Below are 21,204 nucleotides of genomic sequence, written 5' to 3' on the forward strand. Positions count from 1 at the left end.
AGGAAGTCAGCCTATGCAACAGCCAGCCACGTGATGTTATTAAATGCGTTTCCCTAAAGGTTGCACCAGTCATCCATCAGATGGCCTGAGTGGATTCTACCTTCAGCAGGGTAGTGGGTGGTCAGGCTGGATGAGCTCTAACACCCCACTCCAAGTTTTTCAAAGCAATATCACGCTACCTGATATCAACTCCATCGTTCCTTGCAAAGGAACAGCCTGCCTCGTGAGGTTATTAAATGCATGCTTCCCTAAAGGTTGCACCAATCATCCGTCAGCTGGCCTGAGTGAATCGTACCTAGAGCAGGAGAGCAGGGGAGTCAGGCTGGATGACCTCTAAGATCCCCCTCCAAGTCTTTCAAAGTGATTATGCTACCTGACATCAACTCCATCGTTCCTGGCCAACAGCCTCTTCGATGTCCCGTCTCCTGCAGATTTCCCAGTACGGCTCTAAGCCAGCGGCACCCACGTTGATTCCCTTTGTGGCGGCCATAATTACCAGACGAACATGACGCAGAGGGACAAGGCGGGCTACGCCTCCGGCGGCTGTTTCCTTCTTACACCACAAAAATCCAGGGCAAACCGTGTGTGCCAACCCCACGTGGCCTTCCAAGTTTCATTTTGTTCTCCTCAAGCTGGGTTGGGTAAAAATTTGGTTTTACTTCCCCCTTGGGAGAAATTTCAAAGGAGCTACTGGGATGGTATTTTGGGTATACAGTCAGCCCGGCTGCCCGTTTTTCCTAATTTATTTTGTGTGGATGGTTTTTTTTTTTTTTTATTAATCATTTTGTCCTTTCGATGGTTTTAATTGCATGGCCCTTTTTTTAGAATTGTAAGCCACCCAGAGTCACACGCACACAAAGCCACTCCCTTGAATTGGGCGGCTATAAGAATTGAACGGGGGAAAAATTAAAATGAAATGAAAAATAAAATAAGGAAATGTGAAAAATAAAATAAGGAAGTAAAATAAAATAAAATATATAGAACGGAATGAATAATTGAAAACAAATAAAAAGTAAAATGTAAAATGAATTTTAAAAAAGAAAAAAATCAAATCATAATATAAAATATAATATCTAATATGACCTCACAAAATTAAATAAAAAATAAATAAAATAAGTATTAAAATGAATAAAGAAAATAAATGCAATAAAAATAAAACAAATAATTACATAAAGTAATAAAATAAAATGTTTTTTTTAAAGATAATGCAGAGCCCATTAATGACTTGGTCGAATACCATACATACAAAAATTTCCAGTTTGTGGAGTTGCAAATCTTTTAGCAATGCAAATCTATCATTTGTTTGATTACCCCAGTATCCCAGACCTTGCCCTTTTAAAAAAAATGCATTTTGGCATCTGCACGACCAAGAGCAAACGGGGTGCGGGGGGGGGGAGAGAGACACCCTTTCCCACCACCAGGAACCCAGATTCCCCATCCCCACGTGCAAACACCCGGGATTAAGTCCAACCTCATCCCGCAAGCCTTCTGGGTTCTGTCTTTGCAGCATGGAAGGACTTTAGAAAATACTCACTGTGCCCAAACGGATCTTTCTTACTCCTCTTCCCCCAGATCCAAAGGTTGGCGCCTCTTCTTTTTTTTTTAAACCAAAATAAAAGAGCAAAACTTGCAATCGGCGGGTTCCAGTCTTAGCAAATGCAAACTTCAAAGAGATTTTTATTTTAATTTTTAATTATTATTTTTTGCACGAGAAGAGCCCGCGATTTCTAGGCAACGGAGCTGCAGAAGAACACGGCAGCCGCGCCAAAAAAAAGAGAAAAACCTGCTTTTTCTCCCTCTGCTTTTTTTTTTACAACTCCCGGCTTTGGAGTTTGGCGGGGAAATTCGCCCGGCGGCGAACGAGGCCTCCTGATTGGTCGGCGGTGGCGGGAATCTGAGAAAAGGGGCGTGGCTTGAGGAAGGAAGTCCTTCATCGGCCTGGTCTCCCTCCCGCGTTCCTGAGGAGTAGCTCCTGACTGCGCAGGCGCAAAAGTCTTGCTGATATTTTTATTTTTGTTATTGTTGTTATTATTTTATTTGTTTTTTGAGGTTGTATTCTTGGGGGCTGGGTTGAAATCTTTGGACGGTCAGGTTCTCGCTTTGTCTTTCCATTCTGAAAAATAAAATCCTTCTTGTTTCTTGGGGTGTCAACTCATGGTATGCTCAGAGGCACTCTTGTTCTGGCCACTTTGGAAAGCTGGAAGTCTTAGCACTGCCATTGTCAAGATTATCCCTGTCTGGGCATCATCTTCTCTTCTGCCTAGAGAGAACGTTAAAACGTTAATTAACAATTAATCCTTCATGAAAGATTAAAATTAAAGCGTGGTTAAGCCACCTTTTCCCATGCATCTTGGGCATGAGGTCCCATAATCCACAACGACCACTCTGGGAATTAGGGAATTTGTCATCGCACACATCTGAGGATGCCAGGTTGCCAAAAAAAAAAAAAAAAGACTTTTCACATGGCTGGAAGGCTTACAATTTATTTTAAGAACCAGAAGGTCGCAAAAAGGAATTCACGGGACCCTGGAACACTGCAACCGTCATAAATACGAGTCAGTTGCCAAGCATCTGAATTTGGATGGGGATCCTGGAACGGTCATAACTGAGAATAACAGTCATAAGTCTCTCTCTCCAGTGTCAACACAACTTCAGCTGGTCACTAAAAAAAAAAGATTGTGACGACTTCCTGTATGCTAAATTGGGTTAGTGTTAAAACGAAACTCTAGTTCAGCGATGCCTAAGCTTTTTGTGGTTGCGTGCCGAAAGAGCACACACCCTGCCCAGCTCTAATGCAACACATCCACAACCCCATGTGCAACCCGCCCCCTCGTGCAACTCCCCATGCATGTGCACGACATTCCCCCGCATTCCCCTGTTCATGTGCCCTGCCCCTGCCCATTTTTGGCTTCCAGGTTGGTGCTGGAGGCCTTCCAGGCCAAAAAGGGGTGCGGGGACCCCCGCCCCCCTTTTGTTTGGCAGAATATTACATTTCCCTGGATCAGAAATGGAGAAATATGTTTTTAGGTAGGAAACAGACTCACTCTTAATAGCCCCCACCTTGGTCAATGGGCCATTAAGGGCTGAGCCACTCTATTCTACATAACAAAGATCTTCCCCCCCTTCAGATCCAGGGTGATGGGATTAAGGCATGATAGTATTACCCTTTACCCATCTCACCACAGGGCACCTGGGAAGAAGCAAGGCTCAAACAAACTTGCACTCAAAACACAACCTAGAGAGTTGCCCCTGCATGGCCCCATGGGACATGATTGATTGACAACCAATCAGAATACAAGCTCAGGTTCAAAGCCCAGAGAGGGCATAAAATCAGGGACTTTCAGCATCTCACTCTCTCTTTTCTTCTTCACCCAACATCTGGAAACATTGAAACTTGAACATTGGGCACTATCTAATAAAATGAAATTCAATGGTGAAAAGAGTAAGGTTCTACATTTAGGCAACAAAAACGAAATCCACAGGTACAGTATAGGTGGTACCTGGCTCAATAGTAGTAACTGTGAGAGGGATCTTGGAAGTCCCAGTGGACAACCATTTAAATAGGAGCCAGCCGTGTGCAGCAGCTACCAAAAAAGCCAACACAGTTCTAAGCTGCATAAACAGAGGGAGAGAATCAAGAACACGTGAAGTCTTAACACCACTTTATAATGTGGTAAGGCCACACTTGGAATATGGCATTCAGTTTTGGTCATCACGATGTAGAAAAGATGCGGAGACTCAGGAAAGAGTGCGGAGAAGAGCAACAAAGAGGATTAGGGGACTGGAGGCTAAAACATGAAGAACAGTTGCAGGAACTGGGTATGTCTAGTTTAATGAAAAGAAGGACTAGGGGAGACATGATAGCAGTCTTCCAATATCTCAGGGGCTGCCACAAAGAAGAGGGAGTCAAACTATTCTCCAAGGCACCTGAGGGTAGAACAAGAAGCAATGGGTGGAAACTAATCAAGGAGAGAAGCAACTTAGAACTGAGGAGGAATTTCCTGACAGTTAGAACAATTAATCAGGGGAACAGAAGTTGACTCCAGAAGTTGTGAATGCCCCAACACTGGAAGTCTCTAAGAAGTTGTTGGATAGCCATTTGTCTGAAATGGTATAGGGTTTTCTGCCTAGGCAGGGGGTTGGACTAGAAGACCTCCAAGGTCCCTTCCAACTCTGCTATTGTATTGTAATTTACTTTCTTATGCCATGTCAATGGATGGATGCATACATTCATGCATGTATGGACAAAGGGAGGGAAGGAAGGGTAGATTGATTGATTGATTGATGGACAGAAGGAAGGATGGAGGGAGGGAGAGAAGAATGTATTATTGTATTGATCCCCCTTTTCTGCTCAGGAACCCAAACCATGTGGTTCTGTCCACCATTAAACCATCTTTCCAAGCAGCCTCCATGTTTCCAGTGTCTCCCCCCCACCACTTGGAGCTGAACCTAGAAGGGCATTTCTTTCAACAGGGTATGATAGATGCTTGCCTGAGTTAATCTCATCAACCTAATTGCTTATTTGGAGTTTCTGTCTGGCTCAATCTTTCTGAATGGATTACCAAATCTGCATTTCTAAAAACTGGCCACCCGAGTTTCTGCTTAGGGAGGGGGAGACTGGTGCTGGCTGCTTTCTGCCCCCCCCCTTTTTTTTAAAACCATTTCTCCTTTAAGGGAAATGTTCTATCCTGCCTTTTTAATATTCCCCAAAATATTTCACTAGGAGTGTGGGTGAGTGCTGATGTTCTACACAATCTTTTCTTTAAAGATTGTGTAGAAAGATTGTGTAGAATCTTTATGGAATGGAGCAATCCATTCCAATGGTTACTTGTTGTCAGTGTTAGGAAGTTTCTCATTTCTAGATTGCTTCTCTGCTTGCTTAGTTTCCACCCATTGCTTCTTGTCCTTCCCTCAGGTGCTTTGGAGAATAGTTTGACCCTCTTGTTTTTGTGGCAGCCCCTGAGATATTGGAAGACTGCTATCATGTCTTCCCTGGTCCTTCTTTTCATTAAACTAGACACACCCAGTTCCTGCAACCGTTCTTCATAGATTTGAGCCTCCAGTCCCCTCATCATCTTAGTTGCTCTTCTCTGCACTCTTTCTAGAGTCTCCACATCTTTTTAATATCATGGTGACCAAAACTGGATGCAATATTCAATGCGTGGTCTTACCAAGGCCTTATAAAGTGGTCGTAACACTTCATGTGATCTTCCCAACTTCCAGGTCTTGTTTAGACTTCCCAGTCTAGAATCTCTAAGTGGTCTCCTCTCCAAGACCTAACGAACAAGGGAAGGTTTAGATTAGTCGAGGTAAGAAAACAAGAAGGGAATTACAGAATAGAAATGGAATAGAATAGGAATAGAATAGCAATAACAGTTAGACTTATATGCTGCTTCATAGGGCTTTCAGCCCTCTCTAAGCGGTTTACAGAGTCAGCATATCGCCCCCACAATCTGGGTCCTCATTTCACCCACCTCGGAAGGATGGAAGGCTGAGTCAACCTTGAGCCGGTGAGATTTGAACCGCCGAACTGCAGATAGTAGTCAGCTGAAGTGGCCTGCAGTACTGCACTCTACCCACCTCTGCGCCACCTCTGAGTTGGAAGGGACCTTGGAGGTCTTCTAGTCCAACCCGCTTCTTAGGCAGAAAGCCCTACACCACTTCAGAGAAATGGTTGTCCAATCTCTTCTTTAAAAACTTCCAGTGATGGAGCATTTACAATTTCTGGAGGCAAGCTGTTCCACTGATTAATTGTTTGGTCAGGAAATTTGTTGGTTATTCCATAGGTTGTTTTTTTCCAAGTAACCATGGTCAACTAATTAAAAGCGAATCCATGTTTCAAGAGCCGAGGTGGCGCAGTGGGTAGAGTGCAGTACTGCAGGCTACTTCAGCTGACTGTTATCTGCAGTTCGGCGGTTCAAATCTCACCAGGCTCAAGGTTGACTCAGCCTTCCATCCTTCCGAGGTGGGTGAAATGAGCACCCAGACTGTTGGGGGCGATATGCTGACTCTGTAAACCGCTTAGAGAGGGCTGAAAGCCCTATGAAGCGGTATATAAGTCTAACTGCTATTGCTATTGCTAAGAAAGGAGATGCATGAGCGTGCTGGAACAATATGTAGGTGGATCTCCAGCAGCACAACATTCCAGAACTGTGATGCTCGACTCACCATTGGTAGAGACTGAGGGTCAGGCCGGTCTTCCTGGAAGAGACCATCTCCACAAAATATTTAGGGATTTCTCTGCCATCTAGACTGTCTCTTAACTGTCCAGCAGCCAATTTCACTGCATCACGAGCTGATGTCACAAAGCTTCTTCATTCAAGTCCCATCCTCTCCAAGACAAACCTTCTGCGTCTTCAGGGCCCCTCGAAGGGGACCGGTTCCTGAGCTCAATGCCCACCCATGTCGGTGGTGAAATCTATTGAGCTAGTGATACCCAAGGAAGTCTACCTGGCAGGCTCGACCATCGAGGGGCAGCTGATTCTCAGTCTTCACAGCACCCTAGTGGACCCTCTGCTGAAGGTTGACCTCATTGGAAGAGGCTACCTGGAGTGGACGGAAGAGGCCCACTTGGAGAAGGACTACAGCCAGCGAGCCACCTGCGTCAACAAGGCGGACTACGTTTACAAGACGAAAACATTCAAGATTGAACGTGAGGCTGCTTAACTGGGATTGCCCCGAGGCAGTTAAGCAGAAAGGGGGCTGGAATGACAGCGGGGGGGGGGGGGGTTCTTTCTGGGAGGGGTTGTGTGGACGGACTTATCATGTTTTTAACAAACCACAGTATTTTCCCACCAAGCCTTCCTGATTTCAACTGCAAACCTGAAGGTGGCCATTAGGTGGCAGCAAAGGGTTGGAGCCTCTCTTTGTTCCCATCTATTGAGGAGGGGCAGGCCTGTCAGCCTTGCCCGCCCCCCCCCTCCAGCTTTGTGGATTCAGCTCCCAGGATTCTCAGCAATGACTCTCTTAGCTGGGGACTTCTGGGAGTTGAAATCCATCGGGATGCTGCAACCGCCATTATGTGTAAAAGATGGTCATCGGTCATTTTTTCCCCAGTGCCATCGTAACTTCAAAGGTTCATTAGACCAGTGTTTCTCAACCTTGGCAACTTGAAGATGTCTGGACTTCAACTCCCAGAATTCCCCAGCCAGCATTCGCTGGCTGGGGAATTCTGGGAGTTGAAGTCCAGACATCTTCAAGTTGCCAAGGTTGAGAAACACTGCATTAGACGAATGGTTGTAAGTTGAGGATTACCTGCGCACGGAATGGTGTTACACAGGTAGTCCTCAACTTACGACCCCAATGGAGCCCCAAAATTTCAGCTGCTATGTGAAACATTTGTTCAGTCAACAAATGCTTTATTTTATGAGCTTTCTTGACACAGTTATTAAGCGAATCACTGCAGTGGTTAAGTTGATCACATGACCCCGGGACACTGCAACCATCATAAAATGGAGTCAGTTAGAAACCCTTTTGGATTATATATATATTATTATTATAATAAAGACATCACACTGGTTGAGAAAAATAAGGTCACAATCATAGACATCGCAATACCGGGATAGCAGGGTCGCCGAGAAGGAACATGAAAAAAATTGCAAAATACCAGGACTTAAAAATTGAAATTCAACGACTATGGCACAAACCAGCAGTGGTAATTCCAGTGGTAATTGGCACACTGGGTGCTATTCCAAAAGCACTGGAATTACATTTAAAACAGTTAAAAATTGACAAAATCACCATCAGTCAAATGCAAAAAGCCACACTGCTTGGATCTGCACGAATATTACAAAAATACGTTACAACGTCCTAGGCCCCTGGGTGGGCCCAACTAGTAATCAATGCCAAATCCGGCGAAACAACTGGCCGCTGTGATACAATTCTGTTGTTGCAAATAATAATAATAATAAAGAATTAAGTTAGATTCAGTTAAGTCTTGAATACTAGGGGGAAAATGATATGATGCAGGATATAGTCAAATAAAGGAGGGATAATGATAATAACGTATATATATATATATATATATATATATATATATATATATATATATGTATGTATGTATGTATGTATGTATGTATGTATGTATGTATGTATGGGTACAACATAAGGAAATGAGATGCAAATTGTAAGCAATGATTTGGAAAGAAGGATAGAAAACTTTGTTATTAAATATTATGGATGTTTAGCTAGAATAGGACATAAGGATTCAGTGTCATTGGAGGATTTTAGAAATATTAAATGAAATGCCAGTATGTGGTTATGTATTAAATCTTGGTATATTTTATGATGAAGGACGTTTAAACAACTATAGTCAAATAAAAATGGAGGTATGACGACAGTAACATGTATAAATACCTGAGTTAAAATACTTGAGTTAATATGAATTATGCTTGATGACTGTGGAAGAGATGCACGAAATCCCTTTGTCACCGACTGATACACTTTCTACAGTATGTAAAAAAAGGAAGATTTTATGTGTTGTGTTTGTTTTGAAAATAAAAAATAAAAAAAAAACTTTAATAAAATAAAATAAAATGGAGTTAGTTACCAATTACCAATTTTTATCATGTGCTTCAAAGGTCATCCGTGTGAAAAACAGTCATAAATCCCTTTTTTTTTCGGTGACGTTGTAAATGTGAATGGTCACTAAATGTACCGCCGTAAGTCAAGAACTGCCTGTATATGCTCAGAAAGGGGTTCGTCTTTTCCCTGCTGCTTCTGGGCTCCCACGCAGGCAGGGAAAAGGATCTGCCTCCTGCCCCACTGGTCCCTAATCTTTCCCCAAAGCTGCTCCACACCCACTCATGAAAAATAAGCCTTCATGTCTCCTTATCTCCCCCATTATATAATTTCCTGTTGTTTAGGAGCCTAAGGAATTATTGGGATAATTACACATCTCCTGCTATATACTGTAAACTTGCCTGGTATGTGTCTTCTTCGCTGGGGCGCCACCCATCATTGCAATCTTCTCCGGGGCCTGCAATTTATTAAAATATTTACCTTTTTCTCCTGCCAAAGGTTTGGAAATGTAATATATTAGCCCAGATTTCTCCCACAACTTGCCTTCCAGGTATACCGCAGCCGTCGTTTCTTCTAATTCCAGTAATCCTAGTTGGGAATTTAAGACCCCACCTATCGAGAAGGGACTTTTTTTTTTTAAAGTCTCTTTGATTTCACCTTTTGCCTTTTTAAAAAAGCTGGGTTTCCCCCCCCCCCCTTTCTTGGCAAAACGAGGAGTCCCAGCCTCATTTGAATATTGCAGCTCACCTAAGGAAGATCTTTCAGAAGACAAAGGCACACCCTGGAAGTGGGTGGAAGATGAACCCTGGTGAATTTCTTTGCCTAGAAGCAAAGAAGGGGAAAATTTAGAGTAGAGTAGAGTAGGGTAGAACAGAAATGAATGGAATAGGAATAGGAATAGGAATAGGAATAGGAATAGGAATAGGAATAGGAATAGGAATAGGAATAGGAATAGGAATAGGAATAGAATAGAATATTGGAATGAAGAATAGAATAGAATAGAATATTGGAATGAAGAATAGAATAATAGGAATAGGAATAGGAATGGAATGGAAAGGAATGGAATGGAATGGAATATTGGAATGAAGAATAGAATAGGAATAGGAATAGGAATAGGAATAGGAATAGGAATAGGAATAGGAATAGGAATAGGAATAGGAATAGGAATGGAATGGAATGGAAAGGAAAGGAATGGAATGGAATAGAATAGAATATTGGAATGAAGAATAGAATAGAATAGAATAGAATAGAATAGAATAGAATAGAATAGAATAGAATATTGGAATGAAGAATAGAATAGGAATAGGAATAGGAATAGGAATGGAATGGAAAGGAAAGGAATGGAATGGAATGGAATATTGGAATGAAGAATAGAATAGGAATAGGAATAGGAATAGGAATGGAAAGGAATGGAATGGAAAGGAAAGGAATGGAATGGAATGGAATGGAATATTGGAATGAAGAATAGAATAGGAATAGGAATAGGAATAGGAATAGGAGTGGAATGGAATGGAATGGAAAGGAATGGAATGGAATAGAATAGAATATTGGAATGAAGAATAGAATAGAATAGAATAGAATAGAATAGAATAGAATATTGGAATGAAGAATAGAATAGGAATAGGAATAGGAATGGAAAGGAATGGAATGGAATGGAAAGGAAAGGAATGGAATGGAATGGAATATTGGAATGAAGAATAGAATAGGAATAGGAATAGGAATAGGAATAGGAATAGGAATGGAATGGAATGGAATGGAAAGGAATGGAATGGAATAGAATAGAATATTGGAATGAAGAATAGAATAGAATAGAATAGAATAGAATATTGGAATGAAGAATAGAATAGGAATAGGAATAGGAATAGGAATAGGAATGGAAAGGAATGGAATGGAAAGGAATGGAATGGAATGGAATATTGGAATGAAGAATAGAATAGGAATAGGAATAGGAATAGGAATAGGAATAGGAATAGGAGTGGAATGGAATGGAATGGAAAGGAAAGGAATGGAATGGAATAGAATAGAATATTGGAATGAAGAATAGAATAGAATAGAATATTGGAATGAAGAATAGAATAGGAATAGGAATAGGAATGGAATGGAAAGGAATGGAATGGAAAGGAAAGGAATGGAATGGAATATTGGAATGAAGAATAGAATAGGAATAGGAATGGAATGGAAAGGAATGGAATGGAATATTGGAATGAAGAATAGAATAGGAATAGGAATGGAAAGGAAAGGAATGGAATAGAATAGAATATTGGAATGAAGAATAGAATAGAATAGAATAGAATATTGGAATGAAGAATAGAATAGGAACAGGAATGGAATGGAAAGGAATGGAAAGGAATGGAATGGAATGGAATATTGGAATGAAGAATAGGAATAGGAATGGAATGGAATGGAAAGGAAAGGAATGGAATGGAATGGAATAGGGAATGAACAAGGAATGAGGAATAAGGAAAGGAGGAAAGAGAAGATAAGAGAATAAGGAATAGACTAGACTTGACTAGACAAGACTAGGATACAATACAATACAATACAATACAATACAATACAATACAATACAATACAATACAATACAATGCAATGCAATGCAATGCAATGCAATGCAATGCAATACAATTCTTCATTGACCAAGTGTGATTGAACAAACAAGGAAATTGCCTCCGGTGCCTAAGTTCTCAGTGCACCTACCAGCAATAAGTGAAAAATCATAATCATAGTCACTGTAAAGATACATTCATCATGAATCATAATATACAACACAGTGATAGTCACAGGATACTAAATAAGCAATCAACATAAATCCCATTAGGATACTAAATAAAACAATGTAAACCGTAAGATACAACCAACATACTCATAAGGAGACAAGGAAATAGGTAATAGGAAAGCTGAGGAGAATCCTGGTAGTACAGCCTTTCCTAGATATTTTGATGGTGTTGTTGTGAGAACCAGTTGTTTAGCAGAGTGATGGCATGGGTGGGGGAGGGATGGAAACTATCCTTGCATCTAGTTGTTCTGGCGTGCAATGCCCTAACTCTATTTCTTCGTGGGCCGGATCAGCATTCTAGTTGTCCTTTGTGGTGGCGGGAGGGGGGGAGAGTCAGCGGGTGCATGCGTGTGCAGACCCGGTCTCCACCATCCCGGCCGTCTCCTATGTGCACTTGTGCCTGGCGGGATGGCATGGGCCTTTCCTTTGTGCGTGTGCGCCTGCTGCCTCCTGTGTGCATGCGCGCCAGAGGTGGTATTCAGCAGATTCTCACCAGTTCCCAAGAACCGGTAGCGGAAATTTTGAGTAGTAGGGAGAACTGGTAATTACTACCTGTGGCTGGCCCCGCCCCATCTATTCTCTGCCTCCCGAGTCGGGAGGAAATGGGGATTTTGCACTAACCTTCCCCTGCCACGCCCACCAAGCCATGCCGCACCCACCAAGCCACACCCACAGAACCAGATCTAAACGTTTTGAATCCCACCACTGAGATGCACGCGTGATGCTGGATTGGGTGGGTGTGGCCCAGTGATGTGCGGTGAGGATTATGGTTGGGGAGGCAAGAGCGTGGCAGTGGCAAGAAGCAACGTCCCTACTGCTGTGTCCAATAGGCCAGGCGTCTCACGATTATGGCGGACATAAACGTGAGATGCCTGGCCTGTCGGACACAGCAGCAAGAACGTCCCTGCCGCTGCCGCGCTCTGCCGCCTTGCCCCCCACCTCCTCCCCACCGCTGTGTCCAACAAGCTAGGCATCTTTTTTTAGGTATTTTTTAGGTATTTATTGAGATTTATATGCCGCCCTTTTCCCTGAGGGGACTCAGGGCGGCTTACAACCACAAGGAAGGGGAAGTGCAAGGTCAAAACAAACAATATGTGAACAACAAAAAAATAGTAAAAAACCCAACTTTCATTCAACAATCAAACACTCGGGCGGGTAATTAGGAACCTATCCCCAGGCCTGCTGGGAGAGCCAGATCTTGAGGGCTGCGCGGAAGGTCTGGATAGTGGTGAGGGTGCGGATCTCCATGGGGAGCTCGTTCCACAGGGTCGGGGCAGCAACAGAAAAGGCCCTCCTCCGCGTGGTCGCCAGTCGACATTGACTGGCAGATGGGATTCGGAGGAGGCCCAGTCTGTGCGATCTAATTGGTCGATTTAGGGAGGTAATCGGCAGAAGGCGGTCTCTCAAGTACCCAGATCCACTACCATGGAGTGCTTTAAAGATGGTCATCAATATCCTGAAGCGCACCCGGAGACCAACAGGTAGCCAGTGCAGCTCGCGGAGGATAGGTGTAACGTGGGCGAACCGTGGTGCGCCCACTATCACTCGCGCGGCTGCATTTTGGACTAACTGTAGTCGCCGGATGCACCTCAGGGGCAACCCCATGTAGAGCCCGTTGCAGTATTCCAGTCTAGAGATCACAAGGGCTCGAGTGACTGTCGTGAGCGCCCCCCTATCTAAGTAGGGCCGCAACTGGCGGACCAGGCGAACCTGGGCAAATGCCCCCCTGGTCACAGCCGACAGCTGGTGATCAAAAGTCAGCTGTGGATCCAGGAGGACTCCTAAGTTGCGGACCCTATCTGAGGGGTATAAAATTTGACCCCCCAGCCTAAGCGTTGGTATATCAGCCAAATTATTGGGGGGGAAACACAACAGCCACTCGGTCTTATCCGGGTTGAGTACCAGTTTGTTAGCACTCATCCAGTTCTTAACGGCCTCCAGACCCTGGTTCATCACGTCCACCGCTTCATTGAGTTGGCACGGGGCGGACAAATACAATTGTGTATCGTCCGCATATTGATGGTATTTTATCCCGTGCCTCCGAATGATCTCGCCCAGCGGTTTCATGTATATGTTAAATAGTAGGGGTGACAGGACCGAACCCTGGGGTACCCCACATGTTAGGGGCCTCAGGGACGATCTCTGCCCCCCAACCAACACCGACTGCGACCTGTCCGAGAGGTAGGAGGAGAACCACCGCAGAACAGTGCCTCCCACTCCCACCTCCCGGAGACGTCGCAGAAGGATACCATGGTCGATGGTATCGAAAGCCGCTGAGAGGTCCAGGAGAACCAGGATGGACGCATAGCCTCCATCTCTGGCCCTCCAGAGATCATCGGTCAATGCGACCAAAGCGGTTTCTGTGCTGTAACCAGGCCTGAAGCCGGACTGGAAGGGGTCAAGATAACTGGCTTCCTCCAAGGCTCGTTGAAGCTGAAAGGCCACCACCTTCTCAACAACCTTCCCAATAAAGGGAAGGTTGGAGACAGGACGAAAGTTGTTTAAAATGGCTGGATCTAACGATGGCTTCTTCAGGAGGGGTCTCACCACCGCCGTTTTAAGTACGGCGGGGAAGTGCCCCTCCCGAAGGGAGGCGGTGACAACCGCCTGGATCCAGCCATGTGTCACCTCCCTGCTGTTAGCCACCAGCCAGGAGGGACACGGGTCCAGAATACAAGTGGAGGCACTTACAGCTCGAATGGCCTTGTCCACATCCCCAGAGGCAACTTCCTGGAACTCAACCCAGAGCTGATGTAACAATTGATCCTCCTGCGTCTCAGCTGGATCTACTGCGGTGGAGTCCAGGTCCGATCGAAGCCGAGCTACTTTGTCCGCCAAGAATTGAGCATAATCCTCAGCCCTACCCTGCAAGGGGTTTCCCGCCTCCCTCCTATTAAATCTTGCGTTTATGGTGGACATAAACGCGAGACGCCTGGCCTATCGGACATGGCGGCAGGGACGGAGGAGGCGGGGGAGCGAGGCAACAGCCAGCAAATAAAGGGGAGAGGAGGAGGAGAAAAGGGAGAGGAGAGCAGGATGGGGCTCCCAGTAGGGGGGAGAGGGGTACCCCTCTCTTCTCAAAGAGGGGATTTCAACTCTCCTCTTGTCTGCCTGCCATGATGAAAATGTAAAAAATTAAATAAAAAGGCAACTTAGGCACAATTTGCTGCTCCCAGATCAGGAGGCAGAGAACCACGTGCCTCCTTTGCATAAGGAATTTTTCACCTTTTAACCCTTGCTTAACTCTGAGCAAGGGTTAAAAGGCAAAAATTTCCTTATGCAAAGGAGGCCCGGAGTTCTCTCGCCTCCCCCTGCAGTTAGCACTAAGCAGACCCAGAGTCATCCAGTGTGACCCTGGAGTCTGGCAGCAACTACCTTAGTCTTTTTCCTTTTAATTATTCTTTTCTTTTCCTCATGACACTGGTGAGGCCCCGCCTCCCCTGCTTCCCCGGACTGCACGTCCCTGGTGTGGCCGAAGCGATGCAGGCCAGTCCCTTACCATTTGCAGAACTGCCACACGGGCCGGATCCGACCACCTCCGGCTTGCGGGCTTTGAGTTTGATAACCCTGCCCTATAGCGCCATTTGGAGGGTCGACGTTAAAACTGTTTACGTCCAGGATGTGAGGGGTCTGTAGATGAAAAATGAGATGTTTTTGGCTTTGCTTCTTGATTTGCAGATAACTGGCTGGGCCCAGGTGTGCATAAGTTTGATTTCGACTTCGTCTTACCGCCGAGGATCCCGTCCACTTTCACCAGCCGTGTGGGGAGAATCAGCTACTTCCTCCAAGCCCTCTGTGCCACGCGAGAACTTATCCTGGGCAAGCAGAAAAAATACATCTTGGTTCAAGGGACTTCCCTCTACAGCCAGGACACAGTGCAATCTAAGGTACAGGTTGTCCTCCTCTTACAACCTCTCGCTTAGTGACCCTTCGACCTTACGACGGTGCTGAAAAAAGCAACTTGTGACCTTTTTTCACACTTAACATTTGCAGCATCCCTGCAGTCACATGATCAAAATTCAGGCACTTGCCAAATGACTCGTACTTATGACGGCTGCAGTGTCCCGGGGTCACACGGTCCCCTTTTGCGACCTGCTGACAAGCCAAGTCAACGGGGAAGCCGGATTCACTTAACAACTTTGGTTGTTAAGAAGCAACGGTGCTTCTGATGTACCAACTGCAGGGATTCACTTAACAACTTTGGTAAGGAAGGTCGTAAAATCGGGCAAAACCTACTTAACTGTTCAGCTCAAATGTGGTCGTAAGTTGTACTTCGAAGTAGAACGACCGTCCTTGAATTGCCACCTCTTCCGCCCCGATATACAGATAGTCCTCAACTTACGATCACGGTTGGGAGCAGAATTTTCATTGCCAAGCAAAGCGGTTGCTAAGTGAGTCATGCCTGATTTTACAACATTTTTTAAAATATATATATATATTTTATTTTTAAGACCAACAAAAACAAAACAACACATATAAAAAACTTTCCTCAATTTCGTCAAGCATGTCATTTGGTTACAAACTTTTGTGCATCAGTTTTTACAATTAAAAATAAGATCACTGGTTATCCATCAAACATAACTATATACATCCTTACCATTGAGCATTATGTGTTCAAGTTACCGCTAATATTGATCATCCTTAGAGTATACAATACTTTTAGTGTAGCATATTCAACTCCAGAAATAGTTTCCCATTGCTAATCCAAGTAGTTATTGAACATTTCAATTCATATATGTGTCAATTATTCATTACATCATCATTAGTCCATTTAACATATAAAAATCTTACCAGTATAACATGGTCAATGCTTACAATTATACATAGGATTCAAATCATCATGATTTTACAACATTTTTGACATGGTTGTTAAACGAATCACTGCAGTTGTTGAGCAAATTACATGGTCTTTAAGAGAATCCATCTTTTCCTATTGACTTGGCTTGTCAGAAGCCAGCTGGGAAGGTCTCAAGTAGTGATCACACATGACCTGAGACACACCATAACTACATGCCTGAGGTGAGACTAGAACTCACTGCCTCCTGGTGATTGGCCCAAAGTCACCCAGTCGGCTTTCATAGCTAAGGTGGGACTAGAACTCACCGTCTCCTGGTTTCTTAACCACTAGATCAAACTGACTCCTAACCCGTTTCAGTGAAGCCGTTATTAATTAAATTAGTTCTCATTCCATCCTTCAAACATGATTATGAGGTCAGAAAGTTCAGGTAAGGGAGAAGAGAATTGCTCCAAGACTATTCTTAATAATTTTCATGGTGGAGTTTCAAGAGATGGGCCCTTCCTGAGGAGACCTTGGTCCGTTCTCCTCAACCTGGGTTCTTCTGGGTTATCAAACCACGATGACCTCTCTGGTGGCCTTGGTTTAGACCATGCTTTGAATATTGCATCCAATTTTGGGTGCCACGATGCAAAAAAGATGTGGAGACTCTAGAAAGAGTGCAGAGAAGAACAACAAAGATGATTAGGGGACTAAAACATATGAAGAACGGTTGCAGGAACTGGGTATGTCTAGTTTAACGAAAAGAAGGACCAGGGGAGACATGATAGAAGTCTTCCAATATCTCAGGGGTTGCCCCAAAGAAGAGGGAGTCAAGCTATTCTCCAAGGCACCTGAAGGCAGAACAAGAAGCAATGGGTGGAAACTAATCAAGGAGAGTGTCTGTGGAGATTCTCAGTCATCCAGGTCATGGTTGTCCCAAAAGTGCTTTTTCAAAAATTTTCTGTTTTTTGTTTGAAGATGTTTCGCTCGTTCATCCAAGAAGCTTCTTCAGCTCAGAAGCTTCTTGGATGAGAAGCTTCTTGTCTTCAAAGAAAAAAACAGAAAGTCCAGTTGCCTCTAGAAAAAGGGCTTTTGGGATAATCAAGAAGCAACCTGAACTAAGGAGAAATTTCCTGACTGTGAGAACAATTAACCAGTGGAACTACTTGCCTCCAGAAGTTGTGGATGCTCCAACTCTGGAGGTTTTCAAGAAGAGACTGGACAGCCATTTGTCTGACTGGTAGAGGGTCTCCAGCTTGAGCAGACTAAAAGACCTCCAAGGTTGCTTGCAACTGTATTATTCTGCACCAAGGCCATCTAACAATATTCTATTCTATTCTATTCTATTCTATTCTATGGGTAGAAGTTGAAACTTCTATCCTCAAAACGACACTTTAGGGCACTGCACACAAGAACAACTAGACACAAGGAATTTTTTCCTGAATGCCATCACTCTGCTAAACAACTAATCCTCACAACACTGTCATATTATTACCTATTACTATTATTATTCTCTTCCTTCCTAGTACCTAACTTTTTCCACTTATGACTATAACCATGTTGCTTGTATCTTTAAAATTTATATTGTTTTATTTGTTTCCTAGTATAATTTCATTGCTTTTTAGAAAGCTATGATTATCACTGTTGTATCTTATGATTCTTGATGAATGTATTTTATTTTTCTTTATGTACACTGAGAGCATATGCACCGAAGACAAATTCCTCCTGTGTCCAATTACACTTGGCCAATAAAGAATTCTATTCTATTCTATTCTATTCTATTCTATTCTATTCTATTCTATTCTATTCACAATTTTCTTCCCCCCTCCCATTTTTTAATTTTTTGAATAAAAACAAACAAAACCATCCTCCATTACAAAGTTGTAGAAAGTGTGTCAATTGGTTACAAAAAGTTTTTGTGCCTCCCTTCCACAGTCATCGCCTCTGATTCGTATCAAGTTATCTATTTTACATCATTCATTCATGTGTGTGTGTGTGTGTGTGTGTGTATGTGTGTGTGTGTTGTATTTGTGCTGATAAATAAATAAAGGGAGACTAGTATAGATCTATTTCAAGCTATTTAGCTCTCATCAGCTAGCCATCCCCTTACTGGGATTAGAACCTGTGCTGTATTACATTTTAGGCAGATCTAATCCCAGTAAGGGTATGGCTAGCTGATGAGAGCTAAATAGCTTGAAATAGATCTATACTAGTCTCCCTTTATTTATTTATCAGCACAAATACAACACAAATGTAGCAAAGGCAACAGTAAAAATATTGGGTTTCTGTCTGGATGGTCTCTTGTGATGAGCCGATAGACAGAGAATGGAAGCTGTAGACTTCCTCCCATATTTGGGCATACCAGGGGTTGTGACTCTAAATACATACATACATACATACATACATACATACATACATACATACATGTTGTATTTGTGCTGATAAATAAATAAAGGGAGACTAGTATAGATCTATTTCAAGCTATTTAGTTCTCATCAGCTAGCCATACCCTTACTGGGATTCGAACCTGTGCTGTATTGCATCTTAGGCAGATGTGTTAACCACTAAGCCACAGAGTTTGACTCCTTATCAGCTGAGCCGGGGTGATAGGTATCTATTTAGAGTTACAACCCCCGGTATGCCCAAATATGGGAGGAAGTTCACTGCTTCCATTCTCTGTCCATCGTGACGAGCCGATGGACAGAGAATGGAAGCAGTGAACTTCCTCCCATATTTGGGCATACTGGGGGTTGTAACTCAAATATATATATATATATATATATATATATATATATATATATATATATATGTATGTATGTATGTATGTATGTATGTATGTATGTATGTATGTATGTATATACATACATACATACATACATATACATACACATACATACATACATACATACATACACACACATATACATACACATATACATATATACACATATACATATATACACATATACATACATACATACATACATACATACATACATACATACATACATACATACATATATATATATATATATATATATATATATATATAATGATCATACCTCATCCTTCATATGACTATAGCTGTTTTAACGTCCCTTTATAACATTCCACATAGTGGCATTATCATCCAACCACATTATACCTTTATAACACATTCAAAATAAAAAAATTAATTATGTTTAATAACAAAATGTTCAGACCTCTTTTCTTAATCATTGTTTACAATTTATATCCAATTTCCCTTTTATCCTGTCAACACAAATTATTACATTATCATCATTATCAGTCATTTATTTAATGATAGTTTGACTAAGTTTAACCTACTTTTCCCCCTTTTTTCGCCATTTAAATTTTTTCCCCAATTATTATTCACAATTTTCATGGTTGAGTTCCAAGAGATGGACCCTCCCTGTGGAAATCTTGGCCCATTCTTCTCAATCTGGATCCTTCGGAGGTATCAAAGCACAGCGACTGCTGGTGGTACCTCAACCTTTATAACCTTTACAAGAGCCGAGGTGGCGCAGTGGTTAGGGTGCAGTACTGCAGGCCACTTCAGCTGACTGTTATCTGCAGTTCAGCGGTTCTAATCTCACTGGCTCAGGGTTGACTCAGCCTTCCATCCTTCCGAGGTGGGTAAAATGAGGACCCAGACTGTGGGGGCGATATGCTGACTCTGTAAATCGCTTAGACTGAAAGCCCTATGAAGCGGTATATAAGTCTAACTGCTATTGCTACTGCTATTGCTAACCTCCTCCTCCGGATCTCATAAGCTTTTCCTTCAATCTTGCCTTCTCTCCTTCCTTTCTTTCAGTACCCTTTGGTGGTGGAAGTCCAGCAGGTCCTGGGGTACAACTGCTGTCTCAGGAGCGCCCCCATCACTTTGCGCATGTCGCTGAGCAAGAGCATCTACCTCCCGGGTGATAACATCAACTTCACCACCGAAATCACCAACCCGACGGGCAAGTCCCTCCGGAAGGTGGTCTTCACCCTCCACTCGGTGGTCCTCTACAAGGCCTTCAACCTCCGAGCGGAGCATCGGACGTTAGAGCAGCACGAAGAGATGTTGCGCCTGGAGTCGAACATCGAAAGGGGCCCGAACGAGTTCACCAAGATTCACAGCACCCTCTGCTTGCCCAAGGTCCTGCCCGTCACCAGCGCTCAAAGATCGGACGACATCATGGAGATTGGTTATGAGCTGAAGGGGACGGTCCACTTCCCCTGGTGTCTCAACAGGGTGGTAGCCAAGATCCCCATCGTCATCAGAAACGAAGCCACGGGATCGGCCGAAGAAACGAAGGAAGCCCGCGGATCCCTCACCCCCCCCAACCCTTCGCCGTTTTTATCGAAATAGGTTGATATAGTTTTCAAAATGGGTCAGGTCCTCTGTTCCCCATCTCCCGATTCATTAAAAGTTCACTCTACGTTTCCATTTCCAAGACTCATGGTCCATTCGGATGGGTTTTACCAGCTGTCCTCGAGTTACAACCATAATGGAACCGGCCTGTTATGGTCATAGTTTGTGATGTTTATTAACCAGGTCATAATAACTATAGCAGTAGCAATAGCAGTTAGACTTATATACCGCTTCATAGGGCTTTCAGCCCTCTCTAAGCGGTTTACAGAGTCAGCATATCGCCCCCACAGTCTGGGTCCTCATTTCACCCACCTCGGAAGGATAGAAGGCTGAGTCAACCTTGAGCCGGTGAGATTAGAACCGCTGAACTGCAGATAACTGTCAGATGAAGTGGCCTGCAGTACTGCACCCTAACCACTGCGCCACCACAGGGGACGCGGTGGCTCAGTGGCTAAGACGCTGAGCTTGTCGATCGAAAGGTCGGCAGTTCGGCGGTTTGAATCCCTAGCGCCGCGTAACGGAGTGAGCTCCCGTTACTTGTCCCAGCTTCTGCCAACCTAGCAGTTCGAAAGGATGAAAACAATGCAAGTAGAAAAATAGGGACCACCTTTGGTGGGAAGGTAACAGCGTTCCATGCACCTTCGGCATTTACTCATGCCGGCCAAATGACCATGGAGACGTCTTTGGACAGCGCTGGCCAGTGGTGGGTTTCAAAAATTTTTGGAACCTACTCTGTGAGTGTGGCCTCCTTTGTGGAAGTGGCTTGCCAGCCAT

General features: G+C 43.6%; 2 protein-coding genes across 2 annotated transcripts in view; one reads left to right on the plus strand and one right to left on the minus strand.

The window, feature by feature from the left end:
* The window catches only part of UHRF1 (ubiquitin like with PHD and ring finger domains 1), a 36,788-nt gene extending 35,136 nt beyond the window's left edge, over window positions 1-1,652 (minus strand). The window contains exon 1 of the mRNA XM_087703335.1: window positions 1,535-1,652. The gene's annotated coding sequence lies outside the window, so the exon portion shown is untranslated. The remainder of the gene's footprint in view (window positions 1-1,534) is intronic.
* A 4,750-nt stretch (window positions 1,653-6,402) lies between these two features.
* On the plus strand, window positions 6,403-20,427 carry ARRDC5 (arrestin domain containing 5). The gene is made up of 3 exons (XM_087705025.1): window positions 6,403-6,652; window positions 14,975-15,183; window positions 19,888-20,427. Exons 1-3 carry the CDS (start codon window positions 6,403-6,405, stop codon window positions 20,425-20,427), a joined length of 999 nt encoding a protein of 332 aa, XP_087561151.1.
* Window positions 20,428-21,204: the final 777 nt, after the last annotated feature.

Source organism: Thamnophis sirtalis, unplaced genomic scaffold (assembly GCF_051295495.1).
Source record: "Thamnophis sirtalis isolate CommonGarterSnake01/CBP01778 unplaced genomic scaffold, rThaSir2_p1.2 scaffold_1, whole genome shotgun sequence".
NCBI lineage: Eukaryota > Metazoa > Chordata > Lepidosauria > Squamata > Natricidae > Thamnophis > Thamnophis sirtalis.

What these genes read in the sequence shown, in the direction of transcription:
- ARRDC5 (XM_087705025.1), top strand. Translation starts at nt 6,403, where the DNA reads ATGTCGGTGGTGAAATCTATTGAGCTAGTGATACCCAAGGAAGTCTAC. An exon ending in GAAAACATTCAAGATTGAAC is followed by an intron (nt 6,653 to 14,974) that starts GTGAGGCTGCTT and finishes CTTGATTTGCAG; the next exon opens with ATAACTGGCTGGGCCCAGGT. An exon ending in AGGACACAGTGCAATCTAAG is followed by an intron (nt 15,184 to 19,887) that starts GTACAGGTTGTC and finishes CCTTTCTTTCAG; the next exon opens with TACCCTTTGGTGGTGGAAGT.